Source organism: Myxocyprinus asiaticus, chromosome 39, assembly GCF_019703515.2.
Source record: "Myxocyprinus asiaticus isolate MX2 ecotype Aquarium Trade chromosome 39, UBuf_Myxa_2, whole genome shotgun sequence".
Classification (NCBI taxonomy): domain Eukaryota; kingdom Metazoa; phylum Chordata; class Actinopteri; order Cypriniformes; family Catostomidae; genus Myxocyprinus; species Myxocyprinus asiaticus.
In genome coordinates this window covers 8,098,844-8,112,497 of record NC_059382.1, presented here as the reverse complement: position 1 = coordinate 8,112,497, position 13,654 = coordinate 8,098,844, and the positions used below count along the sequence as shown (strand labels likewise).

Genomic DNA, 13,654 nt, shown 5'->3' with positions numbered 1-13,654 from the left:
TTTTTTTTTTTGTTTTTTTTTTTTTCAGATTGGGAATTGGAATAAAAATATCATATGATACCAGAGCGGGACAGAATCTTACAGGAGTGGGACTGAAAAATTCCCTTACTACCTTTTTGCGGGCGGGAGCGGGACAAAACGTGAAAGTTGCAGGCGGGAGCGGGACATATATATATATATGTATATATATATGTATACAGGTGCATCTCAATAAATTAGAATGTCGTGGAAAAGTTCATTTATTTCAGTAATTCAACTCAAATTGTGAAACTCGTGTATTAAATAAATTCAATGCACACAGACTAAGTAGTTTAAGTCTTTGGTTCTTTTAATTGTGATGATTTTGGCTCACATTTAACAAAAACCCACCAATTCACTATCTCAAAAAATTAGAATATGGTGACATGCCAATCAGCTAATCAACTCAAAACACCTGCAAAGGTTTCCTGAGCCTTCAAAATGGTCTCTCAGTTTGGTTCACTAGGCTACACAATCATGGGGAAGACTGCTGATCTGACAGTTGTCCAGAAGACAATCATTGACACCCTTCACAAGGAGGGTAAGCCACAAACATTCATTGCCAAAGAAGCTGGCTGTTCACAGAGTGCTGTATCCAAGCATGTTAACAGAAAGTTGAGTGGAAGGAAAAAGTGTGGAAGAAAAAGATGCACAACCAACCGAGAGAACCGCAGCCTTATGATTGTCAAGCAAAATCGATACAAGAATTTGGGTGAACTTCACAAGGAATGGACTGAGGCTGGGGTCAAGGCATCAAGAGCCACCACACACAGACATGTCAAGGAATTTGGCTACAGTTGTCGTATTCCTCTTGTTAAGACACTCCTGAACCACAGACGATGTCAGAGGCGTCTTACCTGGGCTAAGGAGAAGAAGAACTGGACTGTTGCCCAGTGTTCCAAAGTCCTCTTTTCAGATGAGATAAAGTTTTGTATTTCATTTGGAAACCAAGGTCCTAGAGTCTGGAGGAAGGGTGGAGAAGCTCATAGCCCAAGTTGCTTGAAGTCCAGTGTTACGTTTCCACAGTCTGTGATGATCTGGGGTGCAATGTCATCTGCTGGTGTTGGTCCATTGTGTTTTTTGAAAACCAAAGTCACGGCACCCGTTTACCAAGAAATTTTGGAGCACTTCATGCTTCCTTCTGCTGACCAGCTTTTTAAAGATGCTGATTTCATTTTCCAGCAGGATTTGGCACCTGCCCACACTGCCAAAAGCACCAAAAGTTGGTTAAATGACCATGGTGTTGGTGTGCTTGACTGGCCAGCAAACTTACCAGACCTGAACCCCATAGAGAATCTATGGGGTATTGTCAAGAGGAAAATGAGAAACAAGAGACCAAAAAATGCAGATGAGCTGAAGGCCACTGTCAAAGAAACCTGGGCTTCCATACCACCTCAGCAGTTCCACAAACTGATCACCTCCATGCCATGCCGAATTGAGGCAGTAATTAAAGCAAAAGGAGCCCCTACCAAGTATTGAGTACATATACAGTAAATGAACATACTTTCCAGAAGGCCAACAATTCACTAAAAATGTTTTTTTTATTGGTCTTATGATGTATTCTAATTTTTTGAGATAGTGAATTGGTGGGTTTTTGTTAAATGTGAGCCAAAATCATCACAATTAAAAGAACCAAAGACTTAAACTACTTCAGTCTGTGTGCATTGAATTTATTTAATACACGAGTTTCACAATTTGAGTTGAATTACTGAAATAAATGAACTTTTCCACGACATTCCAATTTATTGAGATGCACCTGTATATATGTATGTATATATGTATGTATCACAAAAAATTCGGCATTCAGACATGGCCAATTTATACCAGACCAGCTTCCAAGACTGCCAAAATCAAGGTGACCGACTAGTTTAGCTACATAAATATTTGTCAAAAACTGTTTCCTTATATAGTTCGAATGTTAACGTAATCTAACTAAAGAGACTCTGCACCACCAGCACAGAGAGAGACTGGCTATACGCTTGTCATTATATTCACAGTTCACACACACCTTTTATGAGGCAGCTGTCTATGGTTTCGGATACTACTGGAACATTGTATGGGTTTCTCCTTTTTATGTGTCTATTAAATAGTTTGATAGTCTTTTATTGTTTGTGTCTGCATTCAACAATGTTACACAAGCACAATATGCCGTTTTATATCAAATTGTTTTATAGCATATTGCATTCAACATTGTGTGACTTGAAGAGGTAAGAGTTAGTTATTTCCTCATCCCCAATAATAGGATCCAAAGCAATATTTGATTTTATGACTGATCTCCGGTATCAATCTTTTCTTACTGTGAATTAAGACAAATTTCCCTCTTGAAAAAACAATAACACTAAACCCACATATAATGTTAAATCCTGTTATTTTACTTGGTAAGATTGATAAAATTGTGCAAACAGTATATGGTCATTCTACGACTATCACATATATCACGTAAATTGTAACTTACATAAACATCAGGAATTGCTTATAAGGGAACATCTCCTTATGGTTCTACACACATCTACAAACACAGAATGCTAATGACAGCTAACCAAAGTGCTCTCATCCACTTTCATTCATTGGCTTTGATAGGTCAGTGGTTGACCATTGACCAATCTTCATTTTTTATCCTTTATTAGATCAAAGGGCAAAATGTTCGAAATGTGACAGTAACATTGTAAATTTTTCCTGTTGCTGTAATTTCTAACACTGTCATCATATAAACAAACCAACGTAACAAACAGAACAGAAGTTAAAGCCAAAATACTGAAACTTTTGAAATATTAAGGCATATATATATATATGTATAATTAACAGCCTCAAAATAAAAAAATAAAACAATGATTTGGGGTATAAAATGTTTAGAAGTTTAGTAATCATTGACTGCAGACAGGATGCCATGCCCCCTGTTGAAATGCCAAAAATAGTGAAAAGTAACAGCAATGATTTTTAACAGTCAAAATATGGCAATATTTGCATTACCAATGAAATAACTTAAGGATCCCATGACATCTTTGAAGTAGTTTAAGTGCACAAATGTGGACTGAAAAATAAAATAAGAGCAATGCTTATAATTATATACACCGATCAGCCACAACATTAAAACCACCTGCCTAATATTGTGTAGATCCCCCTCATGCTGCCAAAACAGCATTAAACTGGCAGTATTAAACTAGCATTGGCTCATTGTGTGAGGGGGTCAAATAACAGAAATTAAACTGACAAACCTGAATAATGTTTGTCTACTAAGCCTTTTTCTGTTTTCAGAAATTACTGTGTCAACATGTAATAATCCTGTATATCTAATAAAATACTAAAAAATAAAATATTTCATGTTGAGTCGCTTCCTGAAATATTCTTTGTAGAACATTAAAACAAGCACTGAAATAAATTGAACATTTTTGTAAACATACATCCAAATATTAACGCAAATGTTATAGTTGACAAGTAAATATGACAAGTAATAGGTGCAAAACAATCAAACAAACAAACTAAATAAGAATAAAAAAATATAAATATGATCTGTAATTCATAGAAATAAAACAGTCCCTAATCCCTGAAATCTGAAATTTATGACCAGTAAAAGGAAAATGAAAAATTAAATCAATGATTATCAAATACTCAAATAATAACATAGTGTAATTCATATTAAGCATGATTAAGCATTACAGTCAGTATATTACAGTCACTGTGTCTCCAGTGTTACTCACACCCATGTGTTTCTGCCTCATTTCAACATTCCAGTCTCAATCCAAACCAGTTAAGAGAGCATCTAGTATAAACTGATAAACAAGATATAAGAAATACATGTAATTAAAGACAACAAAGTAGTTAATACTACCTTCAAGTTACATTGTAGATAACTGAATACTATGTATAAGCAGTGATGGAAATGGCAGAGATTCACTGGGGGGACTCGAGTTGGGGGGTTGGGGTCTTTGTTCACAGAGGATGCAGTCAAATTGGTTGAAAATTATTTAAAAATTACAGTAAAGGCATTTATAATGTTACAATTCACTATTTATTTTAAAACAAATGCTGTACTCTTCAAACTTTCTGTTCATCAAAGAATCCTCTACTTGCAGCAATGCAAACGTTCAGTATATACTGTTCAATAAAGCTGCTAGTTTAGGACCTGTGAGGAGTCTGTTTCTCAAATTAGACACTCTGATGTACTTGTCTTCTTGATGATGTGCATCTGGGTTGTCCACTTCTCTCTCTGTCCCAGTTAGATCAAGTTTGTTTTATTCTTTCAAAACAGAAGTGTATGGAATATCTCTCAAAAGAAGAATAGACTGATGTATTTGAGGAGGAATATGTTTCTTTTTGGTTATTTTTAAAACCGAAATTTGACTTGCAAGTGTAAAATCCAAAAATCCAAGTGTACTCAGTACCTTAGCTGGAAAAATATACTATATTGTGATTTCCATTTTAACCGTTCAAACAAAAAGAAATGTTATTTTAGTACTGTTAACACATTAAATTATTTCTTAAGGATTATGTGACACATTATTTTCTTAGTAGACTGAATGAGAGCTGAAAATTAAGCTTTGCCATCATGGGTAAAAATGGAATTTTATTAAAAATAAAAACCATAAAACGCTAATTTCAGCAGTAATAATAAATTGCAACATTTCTAATGTTTTTGCTAGTATTTTTGATCAATTTAATGCATCCTAGGTGAAGAGAAGTGTCGTTTTTTCTTAGTGTTCTAAAACATTTGAATGGTGGTGTGTAATATAGAGGTATAATATAGATTATATATCTGTAATCTTGGTTGAAACTGAACATTCTGAACACATTTTTTTTTTTTTTTCTTAAATAAAAAGAAGCCAAATCTACTGGATATTTCTCCTTCGTTTTAATGAATGGGCATTTGCTGTCAGCCACGCTAAACCACGGCCCCAGCATTGCGCATGTGTGTACGTCAAGACTGCAGAACAGACATTCTCGAAGAAGAATACCAAAACACAAATGGTTCAGCACTAAATTACACATACTGCATGACTTATGCACAAAGAAAACTGAACAGTATATTTGTGCACTTTTCTGGTGCATGGATTTGTGAATTAAGCGTGTGTGGATCTGCTGCGTGCATGAGAGGATTGGTTGCCCATGGATACCCATGTGTATTTGTCGATCTGTTGTGTGCAAGTGTTCTGGCCACTCACGATAGTTAACATTGCACAACCACAGACGCAGAAGATCCCACACATTTATGTGCAGAACCAGCATAGCTTTCGTAGGCTATTGAGTGGAGAAAAGAGAAATCCTCTTTATTCCCCTAACAAATGTAGCCTGTTTGAACAGAAATGCCGTTCCCCCACGATATTCAATACGGAAACTCCGTTCCCCCGCATTCCCCCCATTTCCAACCCTGTGTAAAAGTAGATATTGTATTTAAAGTTATCAATACTTACTCAAAGTTCTCCAATTTATTATGTGGATCGTCACATAAGGCAGACAGTAGCTTCGTTCCAGAATGTCCAAGTTTATTGCCAAACAGATAGAGATTTCTCAGGTGTGAGGGGTTTGATCTCAGAGCTGAAGCCAGAACAGCACAACCTTCATCTGTGAAACCACAGTCCCAAAGTCTGCAGAGAGAACAATTACACACTCTGGATGGTCAATTTCACTGTCAGGTGAAAAGACTAAGGTATACTAGGTGTCATGGACAGAGGTAATCTTACTTAAGTGTCTGTATTTTGCAGTGTGAATTCTCCATAGCAGAAGAGAGCAGCTTCACTCCTGAATCTCTGAGTTCATTGTTATCCAAATAGAGCTCTTTCAGATCTGTTGTGTTTGATTTAATAACTGAAGCCAGAGCAGCACAACCTTCATCAGTTACACCACAATACATCAACCTGCAGAGAGAAAAGTAACATGTGCTACAGTTTCTCAGTTTAGGACAGAAGGATCTGTGAAGCTGGGACCTCAAAAAATTAAGTACATCTACAGTCAACTTTCTTACTTTAGTATTTCAAGTTTACAGAGAGGATTCTCGAGTCCAGCTAAGACCAATTTCACTCCTGAGTTTGATAGTTTATTCCCAGACAGATTCAGCTCTTTCAGAATTGATGAGAGGTTTGATTTCAAAGCTGAAGCCAGAGCAGCACAACCTTCATGAGTGATGCCACAATACATCAGTCTGTAGAAGGACAAACAACATACTAATCACTAATTACTAATCAAGGGCCTTTGGTCCGTTGTCAAATACATTAATCTTACCTCAGCATTTCCAACTTGCAATGAGTATTCTCAAATCCTTCAGAGAGCAGCTTCACTCCTGAGTCTCCAAGTTCATTCTCAGCTAGATTCAGTTCTTTCAGGTGTGAGGGGTTTGATTTCAGAGCTGAACCCAGAGCAGCACAACCTTCATCTGTGACACCACATCTAACCATACTGAAAACACAGCTCTTAAATCTGTAAATTCAGGACTCAATACTAGAAACAGTACAACTAACTTAATCCAAGACAAAGAATTCCAAATCCTTCTACAGTAGGTAAAGGCTTTGCTCATGATTATCAATCCAGTCTCATAATCTAATTAATATTCATGAGACACATTTTCAACATAGTAGGATTAGAAAATTTGCACCTGGGTTATTCATTGAAATTACCTCAGTATCTCCAATTTACAGTAGGGATTCTTCAATGCATCAGAGAGCAGTTTTACTCCTGTATCTCTAAGTTCATTTCTATCCAGGCAGAGCTCTTTCAGATGGGTAGGGTTAGAAGCCAAAGCTGATGCCAGAGCAGCACAACCTTTATCAGTGAAGCCACACTTCCAAAGCCTGCAGAGAGAACATTAAAAAGCCCAGTTTACACTAAGTATCCCACATGAACTTGGGTAAGTTTATGAACCAAGAATGTTTTTCCTCAGGACCGGTTTTTGTAGGTATTGTGACTCTTTTATTGCTTATCAATATTCTCCCCTAAAATTATCAATACAAGAATTATTGAGGGAATTGCACTGTATTTGTTTTGCTTCTTTTTTCTCATCTCTCTCATGTTCTCTATTGTTCTTAAATAGATGATCTTACTTCAGTCTCTCCAGTTCACAGGATGGATTCTCCAGTCCAGCAGAGAGTCGCTTCAGTCCTGTATCCTGCAGGTTATTATAACTGAGGTTCAGCTGTCTTAAACTCGAGGACTCTGAGCGAAGTGCGGATGCCAGAACTGCACAGCTTTTGTCTGTTAGTTTGCAATTAGCAAGCCTATGGGGAATTAAACATTTATAAATTGAATCAAACATAACTTTAAATCTTTGACTACAGTTTGAAGTACATTTTGGATTTGAAGTAGATACTTTTTTCTTGCATTGTGATTTACTGTAAACTGTGCATATAAAAAGCTACAAAAGTGTAGGACATGAGCACTTTAAGTTTGGTAATGTTATAAATCCCCAACTTTAGATGTATAGGTTTACCTCAGTATCTCCAGCTTACAATGAGGACTCTCCAAACCAGAAAAGAGTGCCATCCCTCCATCATCCTGAAGTTTATTTCCATTCAAGTTCAGCTCCCTCAGACATGACAACTTTGAACTGACAGCTGAGGCCAGTGCTGCACAACATTTCTCTGACAATTGACAATAATAAAGCCTGAACAAGACAAAAAAGGTGTTGACATTCAATTGAATTTTCCAGCTATTATGTCAGCCAAATATATATTGTAGGTTACTTTGAGGTTAAGATGCAACAGTGGAAAAGTCACATGTTACTTACTGAGCTGTTCTAGATGCTTCAATTACAGGCAGCAGCCTCACAAGAACTTCATCAATGTCACTGCACATTCTGGCATACTTGCTCAAGTCAAACACACCCATATGTTCTGAGGTCAGCAACACAAAAGCGACAGCAGACCACTGTGAGGCGGAAAGTTTAGTTCCTCTTATTGTTCCAGAATTGAGATAATGCTGAATTTCCCTGACGAGCGAATGGTCACCCAGTTCATTAAGACAGTGGAATAGGTTGATGGACTTCTCTGGAGAGGGATTCCTCATGATCATGTGTTTGATGTACGCAACTGTTTTCTCTTTGCATTGGGAGCTACCTCCTTTCTGTTTCAGTAGACCTTGTAAAAGAGCCTGATTGGACTCCAATGAGAGGCCCAGAAGAAAACGCAGAAAAAGATCCATGCGTCCATTTTCACTGGCCAGGGCTTGATCAACAGCAATCTTAAGCAGGTCAGATACAAACATCTGCTTTCCCCAAGTTTCTAGATCACAGAACAAAGATGATGTGGTCTGTTGTTCAAGCAAATTCGTCTTATTGTTGATAAAGGAAAGGTAGACATATAAGGCGGCTATATGTTCTTGAATGGTCAGATGAACAAAGCAGTAGACTGTTCCTTGGTGCAGTCCAAGCTCCTCTCTAAAGATCTGAGTGCACAATCCTGAATACACTGATGCTTCGGTTACATCAATGCCACACTCTCTCAGATCGTCTTCATAGAAAATCAGATTGCCTTTATGAAGGTTCTGAAAAGCCAGTTTCCCCAGTTTGAAAATCATGTCTTCATCTTTCACAGACTTCTCTTGGTACTTTACAGTTTTTATGTTCAATTGAATGTTGACAAAGTGTGTGTACATCTGAGTAAGAGTCTTGGGGATTTCTCCACTCTCTGCTTCACTCAACATTCTCTCTAGAACAGTGGCTGAAATCCAGCAGAACACTGGTATATGACACATGATGTAGAGAGTTCTTGACGACTTCAAGTGTGTGATGATTCTGTTGGCCAGGATCTGATCTCTGATTCTCTTCCTGAAGTATTCCTCCTTCTGTGGGTCATTGAAGCCTCGTACTTCTGTCACTCGATCAACACACTCAGAGGGGATGAGATCAGCTGCTGCTGGTCTGGACGTGATCCAGATGAGAGCAGATGGAAGCAGATTCCCCTTGATGAGATTTGTCAGCAGAACGTCCAGTGAGGCAGATTCAGTTCCATCAATCAACCTTGCATTGTTCAGAAAATCCAGTGACAGACGACACTCATCCAAACCATCAAAGATAAAAAGGATTTTACCTTCATTTTGAGATATTTCCATTTGTTTTATGTCCATTAAAAAGTGTATAAGGTCTGTAAGAGTTAAGTTCTCGTCCCTCAACAAATTGAGCTCTCTGAAAGGAAGTGGAAATATGAGGTGGATGTCCTGGTTTGCTTTCCCTTCAGCCCAGTCAAGAATGAACTTCTGCACAGAGACTGTTTTTCCAATGCCAGCGACTCCCATTGTCAGGACAGTTTTAATGGGCTGATCTTGTCCAGGTAAGGGTTTGAAGATGTCATTGCAGTTAATAGGTGTTCCTTCAGTTGCTGGTCTCCTGAATGCCGCTTCAATCTGTTTTATCTCGTGTTCATTATTGATTTCTCCACTTTGACCCTCTGTGATGTAGAGCTCAGTGTAGATCTCATTGAGAGGTGTTAGATCACCCTTTTTAGAGATTCCTTCATGCAAACAGTGAAATATGTTCCTCAGATTTGATTTGAGAGTGTCATGTGCATTATCAACTGGAAAGTCAGAACTGTAAGACAAAGAAGACTGTTGATATACAACAAGAATGGTGATGCATTTTATTTTTGGGGAAGAACAATAAAGCTAAAAAAAATGATCTGTGTAATAAATAAGATTTATAATACGAAGAAAAATCTCCATTGCTGGACTGTAATTGTGGTTCCACAAACCAATCACCCTTCATGGACACAAAGTTATTTACTGGAAAGTCTATTTTTATCTCCTTTGATCTTTGACACCATAAAGACGAATAACTTATTATTAAGGCCACGTACAGAAAAAATAATAAAAAAAACCGTTTCATTTAAAAAACATTTATTTTGCTACGTTTGCCGCTCTCATCCACACTAGACTACAGTATTCCTCTACCAAAAATTAAGTATTTCGAAAACGTTCTCCATAACCGCATACTTTGGAAAACGATGATGTGGGTAAACTGAAAACAGAGTTCTTAAACTTAAACGGATTAGTGTGAACGTGGCCTAAAGAAATACATTTACTATTAAGTTCCATAAGGCCCAGTCCCTAAAACTTCAGTTTTTGCTTGTTTTTAATTCTGTACATGTACATTTTCTGTTAAAATGTTTAATGTATGATTGATTACTAAAATTATGAATATGTCTGCAACAGACCAGGACATTTTTTAACAAGGAACATCAATGCCCCTTGGTTGACTTCTAAAGATCAGAAGGAAATCATCATATCCTGAATGATATAACAGGAAGCGCTGAGCTAGCACACGATACTTGGATCAAACCATAAAACACTCACAGAACACAGAAACTCACTGCATGGATGCATGGACGAATTTGTCTTATACACACAAATAATGAAATAAGAAATAATGATGGATAATGATTTCATTAAAAAATGTCCACTTCCTGTAGCTGTATCACTGCATTCTATGATAATACCCCATCTTGTATTTAACTTGTACTCATTTTATTTTTGATTGTTCTGCACAATCTTGTGTTTGATATCAAACCAAGATCTGAGGGCCCAAAGGAGAAACATTTTTGTGTAGTGCATGACAATAACCCTAGAGCTGAGTTGAAATGTAATTTAATAAACAACTACAAAGATAGTAGCATAGCCATATCTTCTGTTTTTGCTTTTTTACCTGGATGATGGCATTTTTGGATCCTGAAATTTTAGTGGATGGCGCATGGAACAGTCACTCTTCATGGACACACAGCTGGGTGCTGGAGCATTGGACTTCTCCTGGGAAGACCTTTGAGACCACACTAGAGTTAAAATCGTTCAGTTCCTCAAAGCAGCTAAACTTACTCTAAGTCATGTAACAGAAAATGGAAGAAACCACAAGATGTTTTGACAACAGGCAATATTTTAAGCATAAGCTAAATATCCCTTCACTTCAGCCAACTGATATATTTATTTTCCTTTTTCCCCATCGAAATGTATATTGTAAAGTGACAAGAATGATTTTGGAGACAACTTGAAAAATCTCCTAATCTCATGTAGATACTGTAAAATAATTTAACTGAGAAAACAGAAGCCTTGTTTCTATGCTCAGTTAATGAAAGCATTTAAAATATAACATTTAAATATAAATATAAGGAGGTTTGGTTTATTGGTAAATTTCCTGTTTCAGCTCGCCACTTACAATGACACTTTAAATTTTTCTCTTTGTATTGCTGATGTTCCTTTACCTTAAAGAAGGAGGCATGCCTTCATCTGTAAATGTTATTGGATCTTGCATTGACCAGCCACTCTTTATTGACACACAGCTAGTTACCGAGGCAATGGATGAATCCTGGATCATCCTTTGAAACGACAAGGATAGACTGTCACACATTAAAACAAGTTCAATTTCTCTATAAAGACAGATGGCCAAATTCTGAATCAAACTAGTGGTTAATCACAAGAAGTGGTTACATCAGAGGAAACTGTATCAACCAGTATTCAGACTTACTGTATCCAGTATGTACTATGTAGTTTGCTCGGTATGCATTTTACATTAGGTAAATAAAAAAGTTAACAATTATATCTTACCCTGACTCATATTTATAGTTTCTATGAACATATAGTACTTCCTGATCATTTAAATATGGTTAATGGAATTAAACTGTATGAGACTAAGTTCATTGGTAGATTTTCTGTCCCAACTTTTTGTATGTAATACCTTGATGATGGAAGCGTTCCATTATCTTTGAACGTTATTGGATCCTGCATGGACCAATCACTTTTCATTGACAAACAGCTACAACACAACACAAATTAATGGAGAGCTTTATATATTGATACAGAAATGTAAAATATTTCAAGTTTCATTAGAGAAAAATTTCAAACCTCTCTGCAGTTAAACACTCTGTGTCTTTATACTGTAGTGGGTTAGCCATTGATGATTCACTCTTCATATTGACTTCCATATTTGACAGGATTGGTCTTGCAAAAGAAACATTAAAAAGAGGGTATGAATAACCAGAGATTGTGTCAGGAATTGTGTGGTCATTTTTTAACATTGAAATATTATTAGTGAATATTGCTGAATGCGACCACAACAAATGTACATAACAAATTCATCTCTCTAAAATGTGGAAAATGCCCTTCACAAAAAAAAAAAAAAAAAAAAAAAAAAAAAATTACCTGGTTTGAGGACAGGTGTCAGCATCTCTGAATCTCTGTTTATCATTCATGGATCATTCAATCTTCATGAACCACCACAGATGTGCTTTCAATACTCTAATCACACTGACTCTGAACAGAAACAGTCATAGGAATCTTGACTGTTGAAAGGGGGTGAACTGAACTATCAAAAGTGAAACCAGGGAGAGAAAAAAGTAGCGACTGGGAGGAGGATAACTGATTTCTCATAATGTGAACTGAGTCACTGAGGCACATGGATTGCAATGTCATTCGTTTAGCTTTTAAATTTATTGTATTTATTTATTTTAATAAAGGTTTGTTACTTTTTTACAATGACCTTACTGATCAAATGTTTTTATGTCTGTCTCTAACTATATTAAAATAACTGTTTAATATTATCAGTTTGCAATACAGTTGTAATACCATGTATACAATACAAAACATATGCCTTACCTACACAAGGCTATAGGTTTTTATTATAAAGTTAAATGCTGTTGGGGGAAACGTGCATGTGCATTCTAACCATATAATGACAACAAAAGCCACATAAAATTATTTAAAAAAATAATCACGTAGGTACATACGTATTTGTAACAAAGACAATTTACTTAATAACAAGCTATTGCTTAAGTCCGGTATGACACACTCATGAAAGTCGTTCTGGTCACATGATGTACGAGAAAGTTGTTTGAGTTCCAAAAGACATTTTGGCTCATATCAAGCCCTGAAATTATATTAATTGCACAGGTAACAGGTTTCTCCCATGATCACATGAGATCGTTACCACGTCAGTAGCGTTTCAACTTTACCTCTAATAAAACAAAGGTTGAAGTACAGTCTGAATGATTTAAATGGCTGCACCGGTGTTCTGTCGAAGTCTGTTCCCCCTATGTTTAATGTTTAACAGCGTTACGGGGAACACTAACCTAAGGGTAAACATAGGGGGAACAGACTTCGACACAACACCGGCACCCCCCAGTAAAAGCTACATGTTGGTGAAATATGGTTTGATGGACGTTTGAAATCTCCCACGTCTTTACGATGCCAAATATTAAGTTCACATCCTCTCTACGCCGTTTATACTTTACAAACATCCATCATCCAAACCCGTATGAAATCAAATTAAGAAACAATAATTAAGACTTCGTGTGACCTACCTTTCCTTCTGAACACAGTCCCGTTGCACGTTATGGTGAATGAAGTTTAGCCTACTTTATGCTTCTGGTGTTTTCTTTTACATTTCTCCACAGTCCCCTAGTGGGCGTGTGTTGACATATTCTCTAGGTTCTGGCATATAAATGAGTCTGTGTTCATTGAAGAATCCTATTATATATAATAGGTTCTGGAGTCAGGTAAATTATTTTTACCATACATTTGCACTGTTCTGGCCCATGCCATTTATTTAGCAATTTATTATTTTACAACTTCCAGTATGCTACACAGGTATATCCTCAGTGTCTTTACATTATGAAAAATAATTGCATCATACAGGGCTTTTTAGAGGAGGAGTTACAAAAGCCTAACTGAA

The 13,654-nt window shown here is 36.7% G+C and overlaps 1 protein-coding gene across 7 annotated transcripts; it reads right to left on the bottom strand.

The window, feature by feature from the left end:
* Positions 1-2,369: 2,369 nt before the first annotated feature.
* Positions 2,370-13,414, bottom strand: LOC127429828 (NACHT, LRR and PYD domains-containing protein 12-like). Of its 7 annotated transcripts, none has more exons than XM_051679079.1 (15): positions 13,284-13,414; positions 12,127-12,237; positions 11,830-11,925; positions 11,663-11,740; positions 11,190-11,324; positions 10,640-10,750; positions 7,733-9,529; positions 7,436-7,609; positions 7,050-7,223; positions 6,627-6,800; positions 6,235-6,408; positions 5,978-6,154; positions 5,697-5,870; positions 5,427-5,600; positions 2,370-3,788 (listed from the first exon to the last, which is right to left on the bottom strand). In XM_051679079.1, exons 2-15 carry the CDS (start codon positions 12,174-12,176, stop codon positions 3,779-3,781), a joined length of 3,498 nt encoding a protein of 1,165 aa, XP_051535039.1. In that variant the 5' UTR covers positions 12,177-12,237; positions 13,284-13,414; the 3' UTR covers positions 2,370-3,778. The 7 variants fall into 7 exon arrangements, with proteins under 7 accessions (XP_051535039.1, XP_051535038.1, XP_051535040.1 ...); XM_051679078.1 differs by having other exon boundaries at positions 12,127-12,289; positions 13,284-13,403; XM_051679080.1 differs by having other exon boundaries at positions 12,127-12,266; positions 13,284-13,375.
* Between the last annotated feature and the right edge of the window lie 240 nt (positions 13,415-13,654).

Bases quoted from the DNA above. Each gene is read 5' to 3' on its own strand.
- LOC127429828 (XM_051679075.1), bottom strand. From the start codon at position 12,002: ATGTTAAAAAATGACCACACAATTCCTGACACAATCTCTGGTTATTCA. The intron at 11,741-11,829 runs GTTTGAAATTTT...GTTGTGTTGTAG, and splicing joins GAGTGTTTAACTGCAGAGAG to CTGTTTGTCAATGAAAAGTG. The intron at 7,224-7,435 runs GTAAACCTATAC...AATTCCCCATAG, and splicing joins TGTAAGCTGGAGATACTGAG to GCTTGCTAATTGCAAACTAA.